General features: G+C 58.7%; 1 protein-coding gene across 1 annotated transcript in view; it reads left to right on the plus strand.

Annotated features, from left to right (window-relative positions):
• The window catches only part of A1CF (APOBEC1 complementation factor), a 54,642-nt gene extending 38,781 nt beyond the window's left edge, over positions 1 to 15,861 (plus strand). Inside the window, exons 10-12 of the mRNA XM_009903828.2 lie at positions 2,744 to 2,880; positions 4,406 to 4,539; positions 15,695 to 15,861. Of these exons, the coding sequence (XP_009902130.1) occupies positions 2,744 to 2,880; positions 4,406 to 4,539; positions 15,695 to 15,846 (423 nt within the window). The 3' untranslated portion in view covers positions 15,847 to 15,861. The remainder of the gene's footprint in view (positions 1 to 2,743; positions 2,881 to 4,405; positions 4,540 to 15,694) is intronic.
• The last annotated feature ends 10,246 nt before the right edge of the window (positions 15,862 to 26,107 follow it).

A 26,107-nucleotide genomic window follows, 5' to 3' on the forward strand; every position in this document is an offset into this window, starting at 1 on the left:
AGCACTTCTGGGCAGCGCTTCCAAATCCCCTTGGCAGCAGCTGTGCCAAGCCTGGGGGCAACGTGGTGCAGCTCTTCTCTTTCAAACTGGAAGCAGAACTTGCCTGTTGAAGGCCAGATAATCAACTGGATAGAAACAGCCCTTTTATTCTCTCTTTTTAGTTCTCCTTTTCTTTTTTGTTGAATTGTGGATTTTCCCCATCAGAGCAGGGAAGGTGAATGTGACCTTGGTGGCTTTCAGCGCTGTGCTGAAGAGCAGAGATGGAGCTTCTGGGTGGGGGAGGTGGAATTGAAAGCAAATCAGACTGATAAAAGAATAAAAGCCAGCTAATCAGCAATGGGGCAAAGAGAGCCAGTTGAACAGGGCAGGCTCTGCCCCAGGAGGCTTCTGCAATGCTGCAGCAGGCTGCCCAGGGAGGGGGTTGAGGCCCCAGCCCTGGAGTCTAACCCTGCCCTCCCTCAGCTTCAAACCATTGCCCCCTGTCCTGTCTCCAGACCCCCCTCAGCAAAAGTCTCTCTGCAGCCTCCCTGCAGGATCCCTTCAGGTCCTGGCAGGCAGCTCTGAGGTCCCCCTGGAGCCTTCTCCTCTCCAGGCTGCACAGCCCCAGCCCCCTCAGCCTGTGCTCACAGCAGAGCTGCTCCAGCCCTTGGAGCATCTTTGTGGCCTCTCTCCAGCAGCTCTGTGTCCTTCTCCTGCTGGGGCCAGCAGAGCTGGAGGCAGGATTGGAGGTGAGGTCTGAGCAGAGCAGAGCCCAGGGGCAGAATCCCCTCTGCTGCCCTGCTGCCCACCCTGCTGTGGCTGCAGCCCAGCACACAGCTGCCTGAGGGCTGCAGGAGGGCACTGCTGGCCCCTGGGGAGCTGCTCAGCACCTCCAAGGCTCTTTCCTCAGGGCTGCTCCCAACCCAAACAAGGATGTCTCTCTGTGCAAGTATATGAAGTCATGAGGTCCCTGATGGATGAAGTTGCAGCAGAAATGAGTAGAAAGGAAGGACACAAAAAGTCAGGAGGCATCCCTGGGGATATTCCAGGGGAGGCTGGCCAGGGCTCTGGGCAGCCTGATCCAGTGGAGGATGTCCCTGCTGAGTGCAGGGGGTTGGGCTGGCTGGGCTCTGGAGGTCCCTCCCAGCTGAGAGCATTCTGTGATGCTGTGGTTTTCTGATTCTCTGAATAATTAACTGCAGCAATCCCTGGGATTATTTTTTTTTCATGTCTGAAAGATTCAGGAGAATCTTCAGGGCTGCATCCAGCATCTGCTCTGCCCTGGGCATTTTGTTAACTAAGCCCCAAGGAAGGTGCCACAACCACCCCTGTGGAAGGGAGGAAGCTGAGCAATACAGGGGCTGGAGAGCTTCTGGCTGGGGGAGGAATTCAAAGCAAATCACACTGATGAAAGAGCAAAACAGCTGATCAGCAACAGGACAAAGCCAATTTAACAGGGCTCCAGACCTCACCTGCAGGGCTGTGTGCAGCTCTGGAGCCCTCAGCACAGGAAGGACCTGGAGCTGATGGAGAGGCTCCAGAGGAGGCCATGAGAATGCTCAGGGGGTTGGAGCAGCTCTGCTGTGAGGACAGACTGAGGGAGCTGGGGGTGTTCAGCCTGCAGAAGAACTCCAGGGGGACCTCAGAGCAGCCTGCTGGTACCTGAAGAGGCTCCAAGAAGGCTGCAGAGAGACTGTTGCCAAAGGCCTGCAGGGACAGGAGCAGGGGCAATGGCTTCAAAGCAGAGCAGACTGAGGTTGGATTTTTAGGAACAAACTCCATGAGCTGCTGGAACACTGCAGCAGGCTGCCCAGGGAGGTGGTTGAGGCTCCATGCCTGGAGCTAGTCCAGGTGAGGCTGGGCAGGGCTCTGGGCAACCTGATCCAGTGGAGGATGTCCCTGCTGAGTGCAGGGGGCTGGCCTGGCTGAGCTCTGGAGGTCCCTTCCAGCCCAGAGCATGCTGTGATGCTGTGATTCTAAGTATAAGTACCTGCAGGAATTGAAAGGATCTTTTAATGTCTGAAACACTCAGATGAATCTTCAAGGTGCATACAGCATCTGGTCTGCCCTATATGTACTTTTTAACTAAGCCTCAAGGAAGGTGCCACAACAACCCCCTTGGAAGGGGGGAAGCTGAGCAGTACAAGGGCTGGAGCTGGGTGAGATGGAGCAGGCTGCAGAGGGATGTGGCTGAATCCCCATCCCATTGCTGCAGGTGTTCCAGAGCCATTGAGATGTGGTGCTGGGGGAGATGAGTTAGCAGTGCTGGGGGTGAGGGTTGCCCTGTGAGGAGAGGCTGAGGGAGCTGGGGTTCTTTAACTTGGAGAAGAGGAGGCTCAGGGAAGACCTCATTGCTCTCCACAACTCCCTGCAGGGAGGTTGTAGCCAGGTGGGGGTTGGTCTCTGCTCCCAGGCAGCCAGCACCAGAACAAGAGGACACAGTCTCAAGCTGTGCCAGGGGAGGTTTAGGCTGGAGGTGAGGAGAAAATTCTTCCCAGAGAGAGTTCTTAGCCATTGGAATGTGCTGCCCAGGGAGGCAGTGGAGTCCCCAAGCCTGGAGGTGTTCAAGAGGGGATTGGATGTGGCACTTGGTGCCATGGTTTAGTTGCCAGGAGGTGTTGGGTGATAGGTTGCACTCGATGATCTCTGAGGCCTTTTCCAAGCTGGTTGATTCTATGACTTGATGATGCTAAAGGTCTCTTCCAACCCAAAGAAGTCTGCTGAGAAATTAACCTGCCCCCCAAATCCCTTTTCTCCTTTCTAGATCCTAGAAGAAATCTGCCAGAAAAACAACTGGGGCCAGCCTGTTTACCAGCTCCACTCTGCCATGGGCCAAGACCAGAGGCAGCTCTTCCTCTACAAAGTCACCATCCCTGCCCTGGCCAGCCAGAACCCCACCATGTAGGTCACTGCCTGGGATTTGGGGTCTCACTGCTCCCTCCAACTCCCTGCAGGGAGCTGGCAGCCAGGTGGGGGTTGGTCTCTTCTCCCAGGCAAGCAGTGACAGAACAAGAGCACACAGTCTCAAGCTGTGCCAGGGGAGGTTCAGGCTGGATGTTAGGAAGAAGTTCTTCCCAGAGAGAGAGATTAGCCCTTGGGATGTGCTGCCCAGGGAGGTGGTGCAGTCCCCACCCCTGGAGGTGGCCCTTGGTGCCATGGTCTGGTTGATTGGATGGTGCTGGGGCGTAGGTTGGGCTCAGTGCTCTCAAAGGCCTTTTCCAGCCTGCTTCACTCTGTGTGGTCTCTGTGGTTGTTTCATTTAATGGCATTGGAGGAATCCTCTCTCCTCAGAACCCTGTTGCACAGCCTCCTCCTTCCCCTTTTGAATAGATATAGCAAGGAGGCAAAAAAAAGAACCCCAACCCCAAACAAACCACCCACAAGCTGCAGCAGCCTGCTAGGGACAGCAGGAGTGCTGCCTGCTCTCTCCCTGGTGCTGCCCAGATTGCAGCCAGACAGAAATAAGCAGGAGCTTGTGAGGCCAGAACTAAAGTATGCATTAGGCTCTTGGAGGGGAAAGCAAGCAGCTTGAAGGAAGGTGCTGATAACTCAGCTGCCAAACACTTCTGACCTAAAATGTGCTCTTGGTGTGTGTTTGAAAGAAAAAACACCCCAACAGCCCAGCCTGCAGCAGGCTTCCCTGCACCAGGCCAGGCCAGGGGGAACTGATGGCAAGCAGCTCTGCAGAGAATGCACCTGGGAGTGCTGGGGGCCAACAAGTTCCCCACGAGCCAGCAAGGTGCCCTGCTGGCCAGGAAGCCAATGGAGTGCTGGGGGGCACCAAGAGTGTGGGCAGTAGGTCAGGGGAGGTTCTCCTCCCCCTCTGCTCTGCCCTGGTCAGGCCACATCTGGAGACCTGGTTCCAGTTCTGGGCTCCCCAGTCCCAGAGGCAGGGAAGTGCTGGAGGGAGTTCAGGGCAGGCTGCAAAGCTGCTGAGGGGTTTGGAGCAGCTCTGGGAGCAGCAAAGGCTGAGAGCCCTGGGGCTGAGAGCCTGCAGGAGAGCAGCCCCAGAGGGCAGCTGAGCAATGCTCAGCAAGAGCTAAAGGAGCTGTGGGGGGCAAGAGGCTGGGGCCAGGCTCTGCTGAGTGGTGCCCAGGGACAGCACAAGGGGCACAGAGTGGCAGGCAGGAGGTTGGATGTGAGCAGGAGGAGAAAGTTGTTTGGTGTGAGGCTGCTGGAGGCCTGGAGCAGGCTGCCCAGAGAGGTTGTGGAGTCTCCTGGGGTGGAGAGCTTCCAACTCCCCCCTTGGGCATTGTGCTCCTTGGGGAGGCTGCTGTGGGTGCCCTGCTGGAGCAGGGGCTGGGGCTGGGGGATGCCCAGAGGTCCCTTCCAGCCCTCCCCATGCTGGGGCTCTGAAATAACTTCCTATTTTATTTTTTTCTTTCCTCTCAGCTTCCCCCAAGCTAACCTTTTGCTGTCCTCACAGACATCCCTTCACACCACCCAAGCTCAGTGCCTACGTCGATGAAGCCAAAACCTACGCCGCAGAGTACACCCTGCAGAGCCTGGGCATCCCCTCCGAGGCAGCTGAGGTGCCCCCTGCAGCACCAGCCTTCCCAGGTAGAGAAGCAGAGAATCATGGAATTGTCAGGGCTGGAAGGGAGCTCAAGGCTCAGCCAGTGCCAACCCCCTGCCATGGGCAGGGACACCTCACACTGCAGCAGGTTGCTCACAGCCACCTCCAGCCTGGCTGCAAACACCTCCAGGCAGGAGGCTTCCACCACCTCCCTGGGCAGCCTGGGCCAGGCTCTCACCACCCTCCTGGCCAACAACTTCTTCCTCACAGCCAATCTCAAGCTCCCCACTTCTCCTTTTGCTCCATCCCCCCCAGTCCTATCCCTCCCTCACCCCCTCCCAAGTCCCTCCCCAGCTTGCTTGCAGCCCCCTGCAGCTCCTGGCAGGCCACCAGAAGCTCTCCTGGGAGCCTTCTCCTCTGCAGCCTGCACAAGCCCAACTCTCTCAGGCTGTCTCCAGAGCAGAGCAGCTCCAGCCCTCTGCTCCTCCTCCTGGCCCTTCTCTGGACCCCTTCCAGCCCCTCCAGAGCCTTCCTGTGCTGGGGGCTCCAGACCTGGCCCCAGAGCTCCAGCTGTGGGCTCAGCAGAGTGGAGCAGAGGGGCAGAATCCCCTCCCTGGCCCTGCTGGCCACACTTCTCTTGCTGCAGCCCAGGCTCTGCTTGGCTCTCTGGGCTGCAAGTGCTCCCTGCTGGCTCCTGCTGAGCTTCTCCTCCCCCAGCACCCCCAAGGCCTTTCCTGCAGGGCTGCTCTCCAGCCAGTCCCTGCCCAGCCTGTACTGGTGCCTGGGGCTGCCTGGGCTTCTCTTCCCCAGACTGAGCAGGGAATCTCTGTGTGCTGAAGGTGTCCTGAAATATGACTTTTTCCCCTGCTGCTTCCTTGTGGATGTCACAAGTGAACCTGTTTCTGGCCATTGAGGACAGACCTGGGTTTGTTCCCCCTGCCCATGCCTCTGCCTTGGCTTAGGCTGCTCATGCCTGTGCCACCTTCACTGCCTGTGCAGTCATTCTGCTGCCCAAGCTGTGCTGTGCATGCCACAGAGCAGCTCCTGCTGGAGGCAGCTGTGTGGAGGTCTCTGCTCTGACCCAGCTACCAGCAGGGTCAACACCACACATTTGGTAGGCTTCCTGGGCTGTGTCCAAGGATGGGGATCTCCCCAGCACTCAGGGCCTCATCCTGCTTATTCAGCTCCTCTCCATTCCTTCCAGTCTGTGGCTGCCTCCTTCAGCTGGGAGCCCCAGCCAGTCTGCAGGATCCAGAACTGGCATCCCCAGTGCCAAACCTGGGGGGAATGCCCTGCCTGGACCTGCTGGCTGCAGCCTAGCTGCTGCTACCAGTAGGCCTTCCTCACTGCAGTGATGCCCAGCTAGTTCATCATGATTCATTCATCCTCCCTGAGCACACCCAGCTCCTTTTGACCCATCTTTTGTGCCTTCATCCACCAATGATATGACACAAGCCTGGAGGCCATGGTCCTACATCTGGGGAGGGATAACAGCAGGCACCAGGACAGGTTAGGAGCTGCCCTGCTGCAGAGCAGCTCCATGGAGCAAGACCTTGGAGTGCTGGGGGGCAGCAAGGGCTGCATGGGACAGCAATGAGCCCTGGGGGCCAAGAGAGCCAAGGGGGTCCTGGGGGGCAGCAAGCAAAGTGTGGCCAGCAGGGCTGGGGAGGTTCTGCTCCCCCTCTGCTCTGCCCTGCTCAGACCACAGCTGCAATCCTGTGTCCAGTGCTGGGCTCCCCAGCTCCAGAGAGACAGAGACCTGCTGGGGAGAGCCCAAGGGAGAGCCAGGAGGAGGATCTGGGGACTTGAGCAGCTGCCCTGTGGAGAGAGGCTGAGAGCCCTGGGGCTGCTGAGTGTGGAGAGGAGAAGGCTGAGAGGGATCTGATCAGTGTCTGTCAAGAGCTGAGGGCTGGGGGGCAAGGGGAGGGGGCCAAGCTCTTTTGGGTGGGGCACAGCCATGAGCCAAGGAGCAATGGATGCAAACTGGAACAGAGAAGCTTTCAGCTCAACAGGAGGAGGAGAAAGTTGTTTGGTGTGAGGGTGCTGGAGGCCTGGAGCAGGCTGCCCAGAGAGGTTGTGGAGTCTCCTGGGGTGGAGACTTTCCAACCCCACCTGCTTGTGTTCCTGTGTGACCTGCCCTGGGTGCCCTGCTCTGGCAGGCGGGGGTGGACTGGATGCTCTCTGGAGGTCCCTTCCCACCTCTGCTGCACTGTGACACTGTGGTGCTGGGGCTGCTGTGAGGAGGTGATTAACTTTATGAATATGAAATATGAATTGTGAAAACATTATTTTTATTATCAAATTATTGATAACCAACTTATGAATCACCAACTGCCAGAGCTGTTCCAGTGCACGCTCGTGAAACACATTCCAGAAGTGGCTCAGCAGTATGATTAGCACTTAATTGAACCAGGCACCAGTGGTGTGCCCCAGGGATCAGTGCTGGGCCCCAGCCTCTTTAACAGCTTCACTGATGATCTGGATGAGGGCATTGAGTCAGCCATCAGCAAGTTTGCAGCTGACCCCAAGCTGGGAGCAGATGTTGGTCAGTTAGAGGCCAGAAGGGCTCTGCAGAGGGACCTCGACCCACTGGACAGATGGGCAGAGGCCAACAGGATGGCATTCAACAAGTCCCAGTGCCAGGGGCTGCACTTTGGCCACAGCAACCCCAGGCAGAGCTACAGGCTGGGGTCAGAGTGGCTGAGAGCTGCCAAACAGAGAGGGACCTGGGGGTGCTGATTGACAGCTGCCTAAACATGAGCCAGCAGTGTGCCCAGGCGGCCAAGAAGGCCAAGGGCATCCTGGCCTGCATCAGGAACAGTGTGGCCAGCAGGAGCAGGGAGGTCATTGTGCCCTTGGACTCAGCACTGGTTAGGCCACACCTTGAGTCCTGTGTCCAGTTCTGGGCCCCTCAGTTTAGGAAGGACATCGAGAGACTTGAAGTTGTCCAGAGAAGGGCAACAAGGCTGGGGAGAGGCCTTGAGCACAGCCCTTTGAGGAGAGGCTGAGGGAGCTGGGGTTGCTTAGCCTGGAGAAGAGGAGGCTCAGGGGAGACCTCATTGCCCTCTACAACTACCTGAAAGGTGGCTGTAGCCAGGTGGGGGTTGGTCTGTTCTCCCAGGCAACCAGCACCAGAACAAGAGGACACAATCTCAAGCTGTGCCAGGGGAGGTTTAGACTTGAGGTGAGGCGAAAGTTCTTCCCAGAGAGAGTTCTTAGCCATTGGGATGTGCTGCCCAGGGAGGTGGTGGAGTCCCCATCCCTGGAGGTGTTCAGGAGGGGATTGGATGTGGCACTTGGTGCCATGGTCTAGCCATGAGGTCTGTGGTGCCAGGTTGGACTCGATGATCTTTGAGGTCTCTTCCAACCTTGGTGATGCTGTGAGCCTGTGAGACTGTGACTATCTGTAGACCATTTCTGGATTCATATAACGAAGGGTGCAGTTCCGCCGCTTGGCCACTAGACGGCGACTCGGCGGGACGCGGGCGGCTCCCGGCTCTATGCAGCAATCGCTCCATGCGCCGGCGCTTACCCTGCTGGCCGCGGATGCTTTGAACTGAGCGCTGGGGGATGGGAAGCATGCGGCAGACACTCTGCAGCTGTTGGGAGTAGCAAGGTGGAGGTCCGGCAGGCGACTGTGGCTGGGCTGGGTCCTGGTCGAGTTGGACGGCGGCGTTGGGTGGCTGTCTCCTCTCAGGCTCACAGTGTAACCAAGGCTGGAAGAGACCCCAAGGATCATCCAGTCCAACCTGTCCCAACAGACCTCACAACTAGACCATGGCACCAAGTGCCACATCCAATCTCCCCTTGAACACCTCCAGGGATGGGGACTCCACCACCTCCCTGGGCAGCACATCCCAATGATGAACAACTCGCTCAGGGAAGAACTTTCTCCTCACCTCCAGCCTAAACCTCCCCTGGCACAGCTTGAGACTGTGTCCCCTTGTTCTGGTGCTGCTTGCCTGGGAGAAGAGACCAACCCCCACCTGGCTACAACCACCTTTCAGGTAGTTGTAGAGGGCAATGAGGTCACCCCTGATCCTCCTCTTCTGCAGGCTAAGCAACCCCAGCTCCCTCAGCCTCTCCTCCCAGGGCTGTGCTCAAGGCCTCTCTCCGCAGCAGTGCAGAGGGAATGATGGAACCTGGGCTTAGCTCAGAAGCAGGTTCCCTTCAGGACTGGGTCGATTCCCTCCAGACAACAGGGATCGGTGCTGGTCGGGGTGGGCCCGTGGGGTCAGCCTGTGGGGTCAGCCCGTGGGGTCAGCCTGTGGGGTCGGCCCTCGGAGTCGGCTGGCAGGGCAGTGCGGGGTGACGGCGGCCGGCAGGCGGGCTCGGAGGGCGGACAAGGACAGCAGGCAAAGCTATGGGGCCGGGCCGGCTACGGCGATCCTCGGGGCTGACTCAAACGGCCTCGGGGAGAGAAAGCGGCTGCCTCGAGCGGCGATTCTCCCTTCCTGAGCTTAAGGGCACAGCGGGGCGCTCGGAGCGGCGCCGGCTTCGGCGCAGTACCGGCACGGGCAGTGCTTTGGTCTTCCCTGAGGTTACACAGCATTACACAGAATTACACAGAATAGACCAGGTTGGAAGAGACCTTCCAGATGATCGCTTCCAACCCATCGACCAATCCAACCCACCTAATCAACTAACCCACGGCACCAAGCACACTACCACAGTATCACTAAGGTTGGAAGAGACCCCAAGGATCATCAAGTCCAACCTGTCTCCACAGACCTCACAACTAGACCATGGCACCAAGTGCCACATCCAATCCCCTCTTGAACACCTCCAGGGACGGGGACTCCACCACCTCCCTGGGCAGCACATTCCAGTGATGAATGACATGCTCAGTGATGAACTTTCTCCTCACCTCGAGTCTAAACCTCCCCTGGCACAGCTTGAGAGTGTGTCCTCTTGTTCTGGTGCTGGGGGCCTGGGAGAAGAGACCAACCCCCACCTGGCTACAACCCCCCCTCAGGTAGTTGTAGAGGGCAATGAGGTCTTCCCTGAGCCTCCTCTTCTCCAGGCTAAGCAACCCCAGCTCCCTCAGCCTCTCCTCACAGAGCTGTGCTCAAGGCCTCTCCCCAGCCTTGTTGCCCTTCTCTGGACACCTTCAAGTCTCTCAATGTCCTTCTTAAACTGAGGGGCCCAGAGCTGGACACAGGACTCAAGGTGTGGCCTAACCAATGCAGAGTCCAGGGGCACAATGACCTCCCTGCTCCCACTGGTCCCATGGACTTGTGAGTGTCCAAGTGGCTCAGCAGGTCCCGACCTAATTCCTCATGGATTTCCAGGGCATCACACTGCTCCCCATCAAGTCTCCTCCTGAACACCTCCAGGGATGGCGACTCCCCCACCTCCCCGGGCAGCCCATTCCAATGGGCAGTCACTCTCTGTGTGTAGGTTCACAGGGCTCAGAGCAGCACAGCTGGCAGCTCCACTCCCGCTACGGCAGGGCTAGGCAGATGTGGACTCGGTCTCGATCGAGTCCCTTCTCCCCAGCAGCTGGGCAGGTCTTACCCTCGGGGGTTGGTCCAGTCCTCCGGGGGCACGGTGGGCTCTCCCGGTCGGTACGACCGGCTGTGACAGCACTGGGCCCCTGGGGCTCAGCGAAGGTCCTCCCTCTGTGGATGATCCTCCAACTGCTTCTCACGGTGCAGAGGCTTTCAGTACGGTGCAGGTATGGCAGAAGCTAACAACAGTCAGCTCAATGGCTCGAGAGTTGCTCTCTCCAGCAAGCACAAAGTGAAAGAGAGGGCAACTTGTTTCCCACCTGGGGTGATGCTCATAGATTCCTCGAGGCTGGGTGTGACCAATGGGCACGCTCATGAACAACTGGCTGCAGCCTACAGAAAGCCTTGTGCCATCCTTGGGGTTTGCACCAGCACTGCCTGCGCTGGGGGCCTGCTGGCCTGGCCAAAGCCTTGGCTTTTGTCTTCCTCCTGAAGGAGGGGCACCTTGTCCACATGCTGGCACAAGATTCGATATCTGGGCATAATGTGCCTTCACCACAAGGGCACTGTGGTGCTAGGGGACTGTGGTGCTGCTGGGGGACTGTGGTGCTGGGGCACTGTGGTGCTGGGACACTGGTGCTGCTGGGGCACTGCGGTGCTGGGACACTGTGGTGCTGCTGGGGGACTGTGGTGCTGGGATACTGGTGCTGCTGGGACACTGTGGTGCTGCTGGGGCACTGTGGTGCTGGGATACTGGTGCTGCTGGGGCACTGTGGTGCTGCTGGGGCACTGTGGTGCTGGGGCACTGTGGTGCTGGGACACTGGTGCTGCTGGGGCACTGTGGTGCTGCTGGGACACTGTGGTGCTGCTGGGACACTGTGATGCTGGGGGACTGTGGTGCTGGGGGACTGCGGTGCTGGGGGACTGTGGTGCTGCTGGGGCACTGTGGTGCTGCTGGGGGACTGTGGTGCTGCTGGGGCACTGTGGTGCTGCTGGGGCACTGTGGTGCTGCTGGGGGACTGTGGTGCTGGGGGACTGTGGTGCTGCTGGGGCACTGTGGTGCTGCTGGGACACTGTGGTGCTGCTGGGGCACTGTGGTGCTGGGGGACTGTGGTGCTGCTGGGGCACTGTGGTGCTGCTGGGACACTGTGGTGCTGGGACACTGTGGTGCTGCTGGGGCACTGTGGTGCTGCTGGGACACTGTGGTGCTGGGACACTGTGGTGCTGCTGGGGCACTGTGGTGCTGGGGGACTGTGGTGCTGCTGGGGCACTGTGGTGCTGCTGGGACACTGTGGTGCTGGGACACTGTGGTGCTGCTGGGGCACTGTGGTGCTGCTGGGACACTGTGGTGCTGGGACACTGTGGTGCTGCTGGGGGACTGTGGTGCTGGGGCACTGTGGTGCTGCTGGGGCACTGTGGTGCTGGGACACTGGTGCTGCTGGGGCACTGTGGTGCTGCTGGGACACTGTGGTGCTGGGACACTGTGGTGCTGCTGGGGGACTGTGGTGCTGCTGGGGCACTGTGGTGCTGCTGGGACACTGTGGTGCTGGGACACTGTGGTGCTGGGACACTGGTGCTGCTGGGGCACTGTGGTGCTGCTGGGGCACTGTGGTGCTGGGGGACTGTGGTGCTGCTGGGGCACTGTGGTGCTGCTGGGACACTGTGGTGCTGGGGCACTGTGGTGCTGCTGGGGGACTGTGGTGCTGCTGGGACACTGTGGTGCTGGGACACTGGTGCTGCTGGGGGACTGTGGTGCTGCTGGGACACTGTGGTGCTGCTGGGGCACTGTGGTGCTGGGGGACTGTGGTGCTGCTGGGACACTGTGGTGCTGGGACACTGGTGCTGCTGGGACACTGTGGTGCTGCTGGGGCACTGTGGTGCTGGGACACTGTGGTGCTGGGGGACTGTGGTGCTGCTGGGACACTGTAGTGCTGCTGGGGCACTGTGGTGCTGCTGGGACACTGTGGTGCTGCTGGGACACTGTGGTGCTGCTGGGGCACTGTGGTGCTGGGACACTGTGGTGCTGGGACACTGGTGCTGCTGGGGCACTGTGGTGCTGCTGGGGCACTGTGGTGCTGCTGGGGCACTGTGGTGCTGCTGGGACACTGTGGTGCTGGGACACTGGTGCTGCTGGGGCACTGTGGTGCTGCTGGGGGACTGCAGTGCTGGGGCACTGTGGTGCTGCTGGGGCACTGTGGTGCTGCTGGGACACTGTGGTGCTGCTGGGACACTGGTGCTGCTGGGACACTGTGGTGCTGCTGGGGGACTGTGGTGCTGCTGGGGCACTGTGGTGCTGCTGGGGGACTGTGGTGCTGAGGGACTGTGATGCTGCTGGGGCACTGTGGTGCTGCTGGGGGACTGTGCTGCTGGGGAACTGTGGTGCTGCTGGGGCACTGTGGTGCTGGGGCACTGTGGTGCTGCTGGGGCACTGTGGTGCTGGGGCACTGTGGTGCTGCTGGGGCACTGTGGTGCTGGGGGACTGTGGTGCTGCTGGGGCACTGTGGTGCTGCTGGGGGACTGTGGTGCTGCTGGGACACTTAAAGTGAGGCTCTGCTCCCAGCTGGGAGGCAGGAGCTGGGCTGTGCCCTGCAGCAGGCTGCAGTGGGAGCAGCAGATGCCCAGGCTGCACACCAGGAATGCATTAGTCACTGCTCCTGACTTGTTTGGAGTGGCTCAAGGATGGATTTAAAACAAACAAACAAACCCCCCCCCCAAAAAAACAACAACACAAAGAAAGCCCCCAAAAAAATCTCTCCAGCTTCCTGCCACAGGAGTCTAGCAAAGCCACAGGAAAATCAATTTGTCTGGGCTTGAGCAGGCTGCTCCAGCCTGGAAACCACATGGGCCCTGTGTTGAATCCAGCCTCCACTTACTGCTTAATTAGAATCTCTCTTTCTTTTCTTTCATCCAACCTGATTTATGTGCCCTGGAAACTCAGCAGATTGACATACATTAAAGTTTTGGTCTGCAAGGCAGACTGTTTCTTGACCAGGGCTTGCTGAAGCCCAGCTCAGCCCCAGCTGATGTCTCTCCTGATAGTGGCAGATAGTCTTTAAATGACAGACTGGGGGCTGGAGCAGCTCTGGGAGCAGCAAAGGCTGAGAGCCCTGGGGCTGAGAACCTGCAGCCCCAGAGGGGAGCTGAGCAATGCTCAGCAAGAGCTAAAGGAGCTGTGGGGGGCAAGAGGCTGGGGCCAGGCTCTGCTGAGTGGGGCCCAGGGCCAGGCCAAGGGGCAGAGAGTGGCAGGCAGGAGGTTGGATGTGAGCAGGAGGAGAAAGTTGTTTGGGGTGAGGCTGCTGGAGGCCTGGAGCAGGCTGCCCAGAGAGGTTGTGGAGTCTCCTGGGGTGGAGAGCTTCCAACCCCCCCTGGGCACTGTGCTGCTGGGCAAGCTGCTGGGGGTGCCCTGCTGGAGCAGGGGCTGGGGGATGCCCAGAGCTCCCTTCCAGCCCCACCCTGCTGAGGTTCCCTTTATTCTCAGCCCCCAGGTGAAATGTTGCACCTCCCTTTGCTGATGCACAGAAGACAGTTTCAGCTGCCCCAGCAGAATCACACAATGGTAGGGCTTGGATGGGACCTCTGAAGCTCCTTGAGTCCAACTCCCCTGACAGAACAGGATCACCTAGAGTAGATCACACAGGAACACATCCAGGCAGGCTTTGGCAGCCTCCAGACACTCACAGTCAGCCTTCAGCAGGGCTACACGCTCCCAGTGTCTCCCTCCCCACCCAGGCCCTCAGCTCTGACTGACCTGGAGCTGATCCCACTGCCCAGCTGCTCAAGCAGAGACTCCAGGCCCCTGGAGGATGGCAGCTTGGCAGCAGAGGCTGCTCCAGCAGAGCCAGTGGGCACTCAGGCTGCTCTGCCCCGCTGGGGGCTGTCTCCTGCTCCTCGCTTCCTTCACAGCAAAACCTTGTGGCCTGCTGCAGAAGCTGCTGTGCTCTGCCTTCAGACAAAGCAGCCCCTGAGTGATGTTTGTTTTCCCAATGATTCATTTGAAATCAGCAAAGGGAACATTTTCCCATGGAATGTTTTGCAGTCCTGAGGCCACAGTTTCCATTAGAAACTGATAGGGAAGAGGGGAACATAAACAAGCAAACAGATGCCCCATTGGCTAAATATCTGCTCCCCAACATCACACCCAGAGGGAGCTTGGCTTCTCCCTGCTGCTGCCTGCCCTCTCTTTTGTCTGGGAAGGGCAGCAGAGCTGTGTTTTCTTCAGGAAACCTACCCAAACTCCCTTACAGTTACTTCATTTTGTTGCCCCTCCTCACACCATGCAATAGAAGCACAGAGCTGGCAGGGCTGGAAGGGAGCTCAAGGCTCAGGCAGTGCCAACCCCCTGCCATGGGCAGGGACACCTCACACTGCAGCAGGTTGCTCACAGCCACCTCCAGCCTGGCTGCAAACACCTCCAGGCAGGAGGCTTCCACCACCTCCCTGGGCAACCTGGGCCAGGCTCTCACCACCCTCCTGGGGAACAACTTCTTCCTCACAGCCAATCTCAAGCTCCCCACTTCTCCTTTTGCTCCATGCCCCCCAGTCCTATCCCTCCCTCACCCCCTCCCAAGTCCCTCCCCAGCTTGCTTGCAGCCCCCTGCAGCTCCTGGCAGGCCACCAGAAGCTCTCCTGGGAGCCTTCTCCTCTCCAGCCTGCACAAGCCCAACTCTCTCAGGCTGTCTGCAGAGCAGAGCAGCTCCAGCCCTCTGCTCCTCCTCCTGGCCCTTCTCTGGACACCTTCCAGCCCCTCCAGAGCCTTCCTGTGCTGGGGGCTCCAGACCTGGCCCCAGAGCTCCAGCTGTGGTCTCAGCAGAGTGGAGCAGAGGGGGAGAAATAGAGGATGTGCACAGACACACTGCTGACACATCTTAGCTCAGAAAATCAAAGCCTGAGGGGGAAAACATTAAGGGGAGCAGGGGAGGGTGGTTCTTCAAGCTGTGTGTTCACAAAATAACAGGTGAGAAAATGCAGCAGTGTCACAGAGTTCTGCCTCTTTTAACTTGGTTGGGAAATGCCAGCCCTGACCTCTACACCTGAATTAAGTTATCTTTGTGGTGTGGCATGGGTGAGACTGCACCTTGAGAGGTGGGTTCAGCTCTGGGCCTTCCCTGCCAGAAGGACCTTGAGTGCTGGCTTCAGCTCTGAGCCTTCCCTGCCAGAAGGAGCTTGAGGGCTGGAGCAGGGCCAGAGAAGGGCAAGAGAGCTGGGGAAGGGTCTGGAGCAGAGGGCTGGGGAGGAGCAGCTGAGGGAGCTGGGGGTGTGGAGTGTGGAGCAGAGGAGGCTGAGGGAGACCTCCTTGCTCTCTGCAGCTGCTGAGAGGAGGCTGCAGCCAGCTGGGGGTTGGGCTCTGCTCCCCAGTCTCAGGTGACAGGAGGAGAGGCAGTGGACTGAAATTGTGCCAGGGGAGGCTTAGGTTGGAGCTGAGGAACAATTTGTTTGGTGCCAGAGTGGTCAGGGCCTGGCAGAGGCTGCCCAGGGAGGTGGTGGAGTCCCCACGCCTGGAGGTGTTGCAGCAAGCTGTGGCCATGGCAGCTGGGGCCATGGCTGGGTGGCCATGGTGGGGCTGGGTTGGTGCTGGCCTGGAGGAGCTTGGAGGCCTTTCCCAAGCCAACTCATTCTCTGCTTCCACGGTTCTCAGTGACCAGCAGGCTGCTTCCTGCGGGGCCCCTAGCGAAACCCTGCGCTGGGGGCGCCGAGCTTGGGAGACCTCTTCCCTTGACCTGTGCTGTTTGTCCCTTCCTTTCCCTTGCAGGTTACACCCTTGCCAACGCAGCTGCCACTGTCACAGCCACTCAGCTGAAGCAGGCAGTGACCATGGGACAGGACTTGGCCACCTATGCAGCCTATGAAGCCTACCCAGCCTTCGCCGTGGCCGCTCGCAGCGATGCCTACGGAGCCTACTGAGCCCCGGGGCAGGGAGCGCGCAGTGACCCCAGCCCTGCTGATTCTGACACCCTCGTGATTGAACACTGATCTCTCTCCTAAAGTTAGATGGTAGTTGGGACTTTTCTTCTTCTAGGTCTTTAGTTTCCTAACAGGATAGTTCAAAGGGCTGGGGGGAGGGGGAGGAGGAGGGGAAGAAGGAATTAAGAAAGCACAAAAGAAAATCAATCCAAATCAGGAGGCTTCTGTGCACTGGAGAGCAAAAACTCAGCCCTGAACATGAGTGGCTCTCAAGTGTGTGTGTGTGTGTATGTGCAGAGATAGAGAGAGATGGCCCCAGTATGGATTATGTCTGTATTGTGGGCAAGAAGGGCAGCAGCAGCCTGGCCTGCAGCAGCAATGGTGTGGGCAGCAGGGGCAGGGCAGGGCTTGTGCCCTGGGCTGGGCACTGGGGAGGCCACAGCTTGAGTGCTGCCTTCAGCTCTGGGCCCTCCCTGCCAGAAGGAGCTTGAGGGCTGGAGCAGGGCCAGAGAAGGGCAAGAGAGCTGGGGAAGGGTCTGGAGCAGAGGGCTGGGGAGGAGCAGCTGAGGGAGCTGGGGGTGTTGAGTGTGGAGAAGAGGAGGCTGAGCAAAGACCTTCTCTACAACTCCACCAAAGGAGGCTGGAGTGAGGTGGGGGTTGGGCTCTTCTCTCAAGTGAAAAGTGGAAATGGCTCAGGCTGTGCCAGGGGAGGTTAAGATTGGGACATGAGGAACAATTTCTTCCCCCCCATGGGTCGTCAAGTGCTGAATCAGGTGCCCAGGGCGGGGAGGGAGGGAGGTAAAAGCTGTGTAGCTGTGGTGCTGAGAGCCATGGCTTGGTGGTGATTTGGCAGTTTAATGGTTGAACTTGATGACCCCCAAGGTCTCTTCCAAGCAGAATACTTCTCTGGTTCTGTGGAGCTGCTCTATCCATGCATTGGCACCAAGGTGTGTGTGGCTAGAGGCAGCGAGCTGTGCTCAGCAGAGTTGGCCCTGTGGCCACTGTGCCCTGGGGCTGGGGAAGGATGAGGTGTCTCCAGCAAGCCCCTCCATGCAGCAGGACTCCTCCTTGGTCCACCCCCAGAGTTCTGAAGCCAGGCAGAGCAGCAGGCAAATGCAAAGCTGCCCTTTGGCCATGGGGAGGTCTCCAGTTGCCTCCTGGTGCCGTGGAGCATCCTGAGCCACCAGCACTGCCAGGGGGGAGCTCAGGCATTTCAAGCCTGTTTTAAATCCATTCTGGCAATGCCAAGGACAAAAGGGGCCATGAAGATCTCTGCCTGGCCTCACAGGCACCCTCTTGACTTCAGCAAGCATCTAGCAGAGTTTTCCCTCCTGCTTTGCCACTTCCCAGGCCTGCCTAGGAGCAAGGACCCCAGAATATTCATACCACCTCCCAGCAAAGGGCACATTCAGTGAGAGGCAGGAGGAGAACCTTGAGAGCTATTAAGGTTGAGGACAAGAAAAGTGCTCTTCACCAGGACCAACTCTCTACTTAATTAGGGCACAAGAACTCCCAGCCATGGCCCAGTAAGAACAGGCCTCTCTGGGGCACATAACCTCTCTGGGAAGAAAATTACCTAGAAGGAGGTTTTTTGTTGTTTGCTGGGCTGGAAGGAGGCCTGCCTGGCTACCAGCACTGCTCTACACCTCACAGCAAGGCTGCTAGCTGCTGTCACCCCTGCTGGAAGTAGTTTGGAGGGAAAGGATTCACATGGAAGAGGGTCCAACAGCAAAGGCACCTCTTGTTTTGGAGAGGACCAGGGTTGGTGATGTGCTGGCCAGCTTTGGGGGTGCTGAGAGCATCCTTTGGCTTGCAGCAGGAGGGCTTTATTGGCTCATTTGTGCTCATGGGATTGAGGCAGGAGGAGGGAGAACCATAGAGTCACCCAGGTTGGAAGGGACCTCCAAAGCTCATCCAGTCCAACCACCCTGCAGACAGCAGGGACATCCTCAAGCAGAGCAGAAACTCAGTGTTGGGCAGCTACAGCAGACATCCTCCTCCTGTATGCTGCACACTAATGCACCCCAAGAAAACTGCAATCTTCTCAGTCTAGGATGCAGGGACAACAGTATTTCAAGGAAGAGAATTTACAACTGGGTTGATGGAGCTAGAGGCCTGCAGTGGTAGGGGGAGGGACAATGGCTTGAGATGAGAGCAGAGCAGATTGAGATTGGATGTGAGGAACAAGTTGTGCCCCAGGAGGCTGCTGGAACACTGCAGCAGGCTGCCCAGGGAGGTGGATGAGGCTCCATGCCTGGAGATGTTCCAGGGGAGGCTGGCCAGGGCTCTGGGCAACCTGAGCCAGTGGAGGATGTCCCTGCTGAGTGCAGGGGGTAGGGCTGGCTGAGCTCTGGAGCTCCCTTCCAGCCCAGAGCATTCTGAGAGTCTCTGATTCTCTGATTCTTTGGTTCTCTGATTCTCTGACTCTGTGGTTCTCTGACTCTGTGGTTCTCTGATTCTCTGACTCTGTGGTTCTCTGATTCTCTGACCCTGTGGTTCTCTGATTCTCTGACCCTGTGGTTCTCTGATTCTCTGACTCTAAGGTTCCATGCTGCCCATTGATTCCAACCAAGCTTCCCTCCAGCCTAGACAAAGCTATTTCCAGCAGAGAGCTTCCTGTGCATCAACAGAGCTGCTGGCATCACGATGATGTGTGCCAAGGTGCTGACTGCCAGAGCCTGAGTGTTTCCTCTCCTCGCTTCTCAGCTGACTCCATTTCAGGTGGCATGGAACAAAACCCCACACATAAGCTGTACACTTGGTGGGCCTGTTAGACCCTTTCTATTGATAAGAGGTATTAGAAGCCCTCTGTGGCCCCTTGGCTTCACAGGGGACAGCAAATCTGCTCACAGAGGGCGAAACAGCCGAGAGTGTTATGGGTACCATGGCTTTGTTGGTCTCTTTTTAAGCCTTGTTTGACTTCCAGGGAGCAACACACCCCTGCCAGGCTCCCCTTGGCAGGAGGAGTTCCTCCCTTTTCCCCTGCTCAAGGACTTCAGTCTGCTTTTTAGTGTGTGGGTTGGTTGGTTTGTGGCCTGTGTGTTGTTTGTTTGTTTGTTTGTTTCTCAGCTATTTATATGAAGTTCAGCAGCAAGATGTCAAAGCAAAGGGCAAGCAGCAGTATTAGCAACCCCACAGCACCTGCGTGGAGCACTTCTCTTGGCAGCCCCAGCACGGAGCCTTTGGACAGAGTCTGAACAGTGTGAAAGCTTCAGGAGCAATCACACTGCCCCCTTCCCGGAGGACGACGGTGGAGGGCTGAGGAGAGCGAAGGGGTGGGGGGTTGGGCAATGGCATCTTGATTGCTGAGTTAGCAGGGAAGGAGGAGGGTGGGGGGTGGGGGTGGGGGAGAGTTCTGTGAGGCAAGGGGAGGGGACTGGAACCTGGACTTTGGAAACGGCATTAAAACTTTGGAAACCAAAAGGCCTGGCCTTGGTCATTCCCTGCCCAGAGGGTCAGCCGCAAGGGCCGGCACAAAGCAGCTCCCTGGGGATGGATGGGAGGGCGCCCGGGCAGGGCCAGCAGCTGCCGGCAGAGGGCGCTCACAGCCTGCCCTGGGCTGGCGCTGCGCAGCCACAGGCAGCACAACCTCCGCAGCCCTCAGCTGAAGGACCTGGGAGTGCTGGGGGGCAGCAAGGAGACCCTGAGCCAGCAAGGTGCCCTCACAGCCAAGAAGGCCAAGGGCAGCCTGGGCTGCATCGAGAGGAGTGTGGCCAGCAGGTCCAGGCAGGTTCTGCTGCCCCTCTGCTCTGCCCTGGGGAGGCCTCACCTGGGGCACTGGGGCCAGTTCTGTGCTCCCCAGCTCAAGAAGGACAAAGAACTGCTGGAGAGAGTCCAGCACAGGGCCCCAGAGCTGCTGAGGGCACTGGAACAGCTCTCAGCTGAGGAGAGGCTGAGCCCTGGGGCTGGGTAGCCTGGAGAGGAGGAGGCTGAGCCCTGGGGCTGGGTAGCCTGGAGAGGAGGAGGCTGAGCCCTGGGGCTGGGTAGCCTGGAGAGGAGGAGGCTGAGCCCTGGGGCTGGGTAGGCTGGAGAGGAGGAGGCTGAGCCCTGGGGCTGGGTAGCCTGGAGAGGAGGAGGCTGAGCCCTGGGGCTGGGTAGCCTGGAGAGGAGGAGGCTGAGCCCTGGGGTTGGGTAGCCTGGAGAGGAGGAGGCTGAGCCCTGGGGCTGGGAAGCCTGGAGAGGAGGAGGCTGAGCCCTGGGGCTGGGTAGCCTGGAGAGGAGGAGGCTGAGGGGGATCTGCTCAGTGCCTGCAGATCTCTCAGGGGTGGCTGTCAGGAGGCTGGGGCCAGGCTCTGCTCAGTGGTGCCCAGGGACAGCACAAGAGGTGCTGGGCATAAACTGGAAGATAGGAAGCTCCCTCTGAACATGAGGAGGAACTTCTTGACTTGGAGGGTGGCAGAGCCCTGGAGCAGGCTGCCCAGAGAGGCTGTGGAGTCTCCTTGTCTGGAGCCTTCCCAGCCCCCCCTGGATGTGTTCTGTGTGCCCTGCCCTGGGTGCCCCTGCTCTGGCAGGGGGTTGGATTTCCAGAGGCCCCTCCCAGCCCACTGCACTCTGTGATTCTGTGAGATTCAAGCAGAAACTCGAGGGGTCAGGGTTCTTTTGCCCCACCACCTCTTTGGCCAATATTTATTCTCAGTCAAGGGTACAAGAATCACTTTTGTTCTGACCTTATTCCCATGGTGCTCCTCACCTGCTCCCAGTGGGGATGCCTCAGGGGTGATACACAGAGAGAGACAGCAACACAGAGAAATAAGCTGGGGGGACATGGAGCAACAGGGCTGTGAGGGATTCTCCTGCCTTGGGAGCCATAGACTCTCAGAGGGGTCTGGCTTGGAAGGGAGCTCCAGAGCTCAGCCAGGCCAGCCCCCTGCACCCAGCAGGGACATCCTCCACTGGATCAGGTTGCCCAGAGCCCTGGCCAGCCTCCCCTGGAATAGCTCCAGGCATGGAGCCTCAACCACCTCCCTGGGCAGCCTGCTGCAGTGTTCCAGCAGCCTCCTGGGGCACAACTTGTTCCTCACATCCAATCTCAATCTGCTCTGCTCTGCTTTGAAGCCATTGCCCCTGGGCCTGTCCCTGCTGGCCCTTGGGAACAGTCTCTCTGCAGCCTTCTTGTAGCCCCTTCAGGTACCAGCAGGCTGCTCTAAGGTCCCCCTGGAGCCTTCTCTTCTCCAGCCTGAACACCCCCAGCTCCCTCAGCCTGTCCTCAAGCAGAGCTGCTCCAACCCCCTCTATTACTCTTTATGCTCTTAGTTGGAGTAGCCCCAGGGGATCACTTTGCACCTTTCCAGAGGGAGCTTGAACCCATGAACTAGGAGGGGAGATCTGACACCAAGACAAAAGAGTTTGACATTGTCCTTCCAGATCTCCCAAGAGCTCACCTGGCCTTCAGCAAGAGCAGCAGCGCTGCCAGCTCTGTTCTTTCACCTCATTAGCTGTCCCTGGTGTCCTGCTTTCCTTCCCAGGGAAATGAGGGCAATGGCAGAATTTGCTTCTGTGCTTTAACCTTTCCCCTCTGGGAGAGCTGTGCTTCCCCTCCTTGCTCAGCAGCAGCAGCAGCAGCAGCTGCTGGATCAGCTTGGGAGAGCAGGAAGGATTTTATTCAAGGAGATCTCAAACCTACAACCCAGCTTCTCTTGGAGGTTTATCCCCCTCAGGCTTCCCTTTTCTGACCTAAGAGGTGTTAGCAGTGCTTGGAGCACATCCCCTGGTCCCCCACCCCGGCCCTGTTCCACTCTGCTGAGACCACAGCTGGAGCTCTGGGGCCAGTGCTGGAGCCCCCAGCACAGGAAGGCTCTGGAGGGGCTGGAAGGGGTCCAGAGAAGGGCCAGGAGGAGGAGCAGAGGGCTGGAGCTGCTCTGCTCTGCAGACAGCCTGAGAGAGTTGGGCTTGTGCAGGCTGGAGAGGAGAAGGCTCCCAGGAGAGCTTCTGGTGGCCTGCCAGGAGCTGCAGGGGGCTGCAAGCAAGCTGGGGAGGGACTTTGGAGGGGGTGAGGGAGGGACAGGACTGGGGGGGATGGAGCCAAAGTAGAAGTGGGGAGCTTGAGATTGGCTGTGAGGAAGAAGTTGTTGGCCAGGAGGGTGGTGAGAGCCTGGCCCAGGTTGCCCAGGGAGGTGGTGGAAGCCTCCTGCCTGGAGGTGTTTGCAGCCAGGCTGGAGGTGGCTGTGAGCAGCCTGCTGCAGTGTGAGGTGTCCCTGCCCATGGCAGGGGGTTGGCACTGGCTGAGCCTTGGGGTCCCTTCCAGCCCTGCCAGCTCTGTGACTGATTCCATGATTCTATACATCCTCCTTTGGAGGTGAGTAGACTCTGATACATCCCACTTGGAAACTCTCCCATGTCCCAACTCCTCTAGAAGCCCTTGGGACAAGGTCTCCAGCAAATTTCCAGGCCAGTTGCTTGATCTTTGGGCTTGCACAGCTCCCTATCCCTATCTCTAGGGTTTAGCTGCCCTAAAACCTTGGTAAAGCTGCAGTGCAGGGCACATCTTAGACAACCCCTAGCCACCAAACACAGGATCACAGAGGATCACACAGGATGTTAGGGCTTGGAAGGGAGCTCTGGAGAGCTTCCAGTCCCAGCCCCTGCCAGAGCAGGAGCAGAGAACCCAGCACAGGGCACACAGGAACACATCCAGACAGGGCTGCAAAGGCTCCACAGAAGGAGACTCCACAACCTCTCTGGGCAGCCTGCTCCAGGCCTCTGGGAGCCTCCCAGGCAAGAAGTTCCTCCTCATGCTGAGCTGCAACCTCCTGGCCTGCACTTTCCATCCCTTGCCCCTTGGCCTATGGCAGGGCACAGTGAGCAGAGCCTGGCCCTGGCCCTTCCTGCCTGACCCCCAGCCCTCAGCTCTTGAGAGACATTGCTCAGATCCCTGGACCTGCAGGTTGGTTGCACAGCTGCTGCTGGACCTGCAGGTTGGTTGCACTGCTGCTCTTGGACCTGCAGGTAGGTTGCACAGCTGCTGCTGGACCTGCAGGTAGGTTGCACAGCTACTGCTGGGCCTGCAGGTTGGTTGCACAGCTACTGCTGGACCTGCAGGTAGGTTGCACAGCTGCTGCTGGACCTGCAGGTAGGTTGCACAGCTGCTTCTGGACCTGCAGGTTGGTTGCACAGCTGCTGCTGGACCTGCAGGTAGGTTGCACAGCTACTGCTGGACCTGCAGGTTGGTTGCACAGCTGCTGCTGCTGGGCCTGCAGGTTGGTTGCACAGCTGCTGCTGGACCTGCAGGTTGGTTGCACAGCTGCTGCTGGACCTGCAGGTAGGTTGCACAGCTGCTGCTGGACCTGCAGGTTGGTTGCACAGCTGCTGCTGGGCCTGCAGGTTGGTTGCACAGCTACTGCTGGACCTGCAGGTAGGTTGCACAGCTACTGCTGGACCTGCAGGTTGGTTGCACAGCTGCTGCTGGGCCTGCAGGTAGGTTGCACAGCTGCTCTTGGACCTGCAGGTTGGTTGCACAGCTACTGCTGGGCCTGCAGGTTGGTTGCACAGCTACTGCTGGACCTGCAGGTAGGTTGCACAGCTGCTGCTGGACCTGCAGGTAGGTTGCACAGCTGCTTCTGGACCTGCAGGTTGGTTGCACAGCTGCTGCTGGGCCTGCAGGTTGGTTGCACAGCTACTGCTGGACCTGCAGGTTGGTTGCACAGCTGCTGCTGGACCTGCAGGTTGGTTGCACAGCTACTGCTGGACCTGCAGGTAGGTTGCACAGCTGCTGCTGGACCTGCAGGTAGGTTGCACAGCTGCTCTTGGACCTGCAGGTTGGCTGCACACAAATACTCTCTGTGGGACACATGCAGACAGCATCACACAACCACAGGATCAGGCTGACCCTAAAAACCTCTACAAGTTCTCAGAGATGTTCCTCTCCCTTTCCCTGCAGTGCCTCAGCTCAGATCCTAATTTAGGCTCCCAGAATACTTTTGGCTGGAAAAGACCTTTAAGATCATCGAGTCCAAGCCTTGCTCCAACTGCTGAATCACCTCCAAACCATGACCCTAAACACCACAGCTACACAGCTCTTCAGTCATCCAGGGAAGGTGATTCCACCACTGCCTGGGCAGCCTGGGGCAGCCCTGGACAACCCACTGGGGAAGAAATTGTTCCTTGTGTCCAACCTAAACCTCCCCTGGGCCAACCTGAGGCCTTTTCTTCTCATCCTATCACTTTTTCCTTGGAAAGAGAGGCTGAAAGCACCTGGCTGCAGCCTCCTCTCAGGGAGCTGCAGAGAGCAAGGAGGTCTCCCTCAGCCTCCTCTGCTCCACACTCCACACCCCCAGCTCCCTCAGCTGCTCCTCCCCAGCCCTCTACTCCAGACCCTTCCCCAGCTCTCTTGCCCTTCTCTGGCCCTGCTCCAGCAATCAATGTCCTTCTGGCAGGGAGGGCCCAAAACTGGTGCTCCAAAGACCATCTGAAAACTTGGGAAGGTTGAGATCATAGAATCATAGAAGCACAGACCTGGCAGGGCTGGCAGGGACCTCAGGGACCATCCAGTGCCAACCCCCTGCCATGCCCAGGGACACCTCACACTGCAGCAGGTTGCTCACAGCCACCTCCAGCCTGGCTGCAAACACCTCCAGGCAGGAGGCTGCCACCAGTCCTGGAGGGTTTTGGCAGATGTTATGCAGAGGTGAGTTGTGGCCTCGTGGTCAGACCTTGCCCTAGAGGTGGTTCAGCCTGCAGGCACCAAGAAGCTTCTCCAGTTCATTGCAGGTTGTGTTCCACAGCACAAAAAGAAACCAAACCCCCAAAGGTGGTGGAGCTTTCCTCACCTCCTGAGCACGTACACCAGGCACCAATGCCTGGTCTTGGTAAGGAAGGAGAGCAGCCCAAGAGATGGAGAAGCAGCTGTGTGGAGCTCTGCTACACTTAACAGATGGCCAAGGGCCCGAATTCCTGGGAAAGTTTTGCCTTAGGCTTTGGCTCTGTGGAGCAGGGAGCTGGATCTGCTGCGAGCCTGCACTGGCATCTAGTGGCTGCTGCAGCCGGCCTCAGCTCCCTGCAACAGCCGCAGTGGAGCGGGTGGGAAGGGACCTGGAACAGCATCGGGTTCCAAGCCATCATTACAGGCTGGGTAAGGTCACACCTGGAGCAGTGTGCCCAGGCCTGGGCCCCTCAGTTCAAGAAAGAGGTTGAGCTGCTGGAAGGTGTCCAGAGAAGGGCAACAAAGCTGGGGAGGGGTCTGGGGCAGAGCCCTGTGAGGAGAGGCTGAGGGAGCTGGGGTTGCTTAGCCTGCAGAAGAGGAGGCTCAGGGGAGACCTTCTTGCTCTCTCCAGCTCCCTGCAGGGAGGTTGTAGCCAGGTGGGGGTTGGTCTCTTCTCCCAGGCAGCCAGCACCAGAACAAGAGGACACAGTCTCAAGCTGTGCCAGGGGAGGTTCAGGCTGGAGGTGAGGAGAAAGTTCTTCCCAGCCAGAGAGATTGGCCCTTGGGATGTGCTGCCCAGGGAGGTGGTGGAGTCCCCATCCCTGGAGGTGTTCAAAAACAGCCTGGATGAGGCCCTTGGTGCCATGGTTTGGATGATTGGATGGTGCTGGGGCATGGGTTGGACTGGATGTCATCTTGGAGGTCTTTTCCAGCCTGGCCCATTCTGTGACTCTGGGATTCTGTGTTCTCTCAGAAGCCTTACAGGAGGCAGAGTTCAGTTGGCCTCTGTTTTCAGCAGGTGACTTCTGCTGTCCCATCAGGAGTGCCCTGGCCCAAAGTAGCCCTGAGTGTCATCTACAGAACCAGGGATCCATTGCCTCTGGACAGCTTGGAATAATCCTGGGATGGGTTGGGTTGGAAGGGACCTCAAAGCTCATCCAGTGCCACCCCCCTGCCACGGGCAGGGACACCTCCCACCAGCACAGGCTGCTCACAGAGCACACAGAGCACAGCCAGGGGGGGTTGGAAGCTCCCTCCAGAGCAGGAGACTCCACAACCCCCCTGGACAGCCTGCTCCAGGCCTCCAGCAGCCTCCCAGGGACAAAGGTTTCCCTCCTCTTCCCCTGGCACCTCCTCTGCTCCAGCTTGCCCCCAGTGCCCCTTGTGCTGTCCTTGGCCAGCCCTGAGCAGAGCCTGGCTCAAGGCCTCATCCAACCTGGCTTTGAACACTTCCAGGCTTGGAGCCTCCACAGCTTCTGTGGGCAGCCTGTGCCAGTGCCTCACCACCCTCACAGGGAAGAATGTTCTTCCCTAATGCCTGATCCACATCCAGGTTCTGCCAGTCTGAAGCCATCACCCCTTGTCCTGACACTCCATGCCTTTGTCAAGAGCCCCTCTCCAGCT

The sequence above is a fragment of the Dryobates pubescens genome, chromosome 30 (genome assembly GCF_014839835.1).
Source record: "Dryobates pubescens isolate bDryPub1 chromosome 30, bDryPub1.pri, whole genome shotgun sequence".
In the NCBI taxonomy this organism is placed as follows: Eukaryota; Metazoa; Chordata; class Aves; order Piciformes; family Picidae; genus Dryobates; species Dryobates pubescens.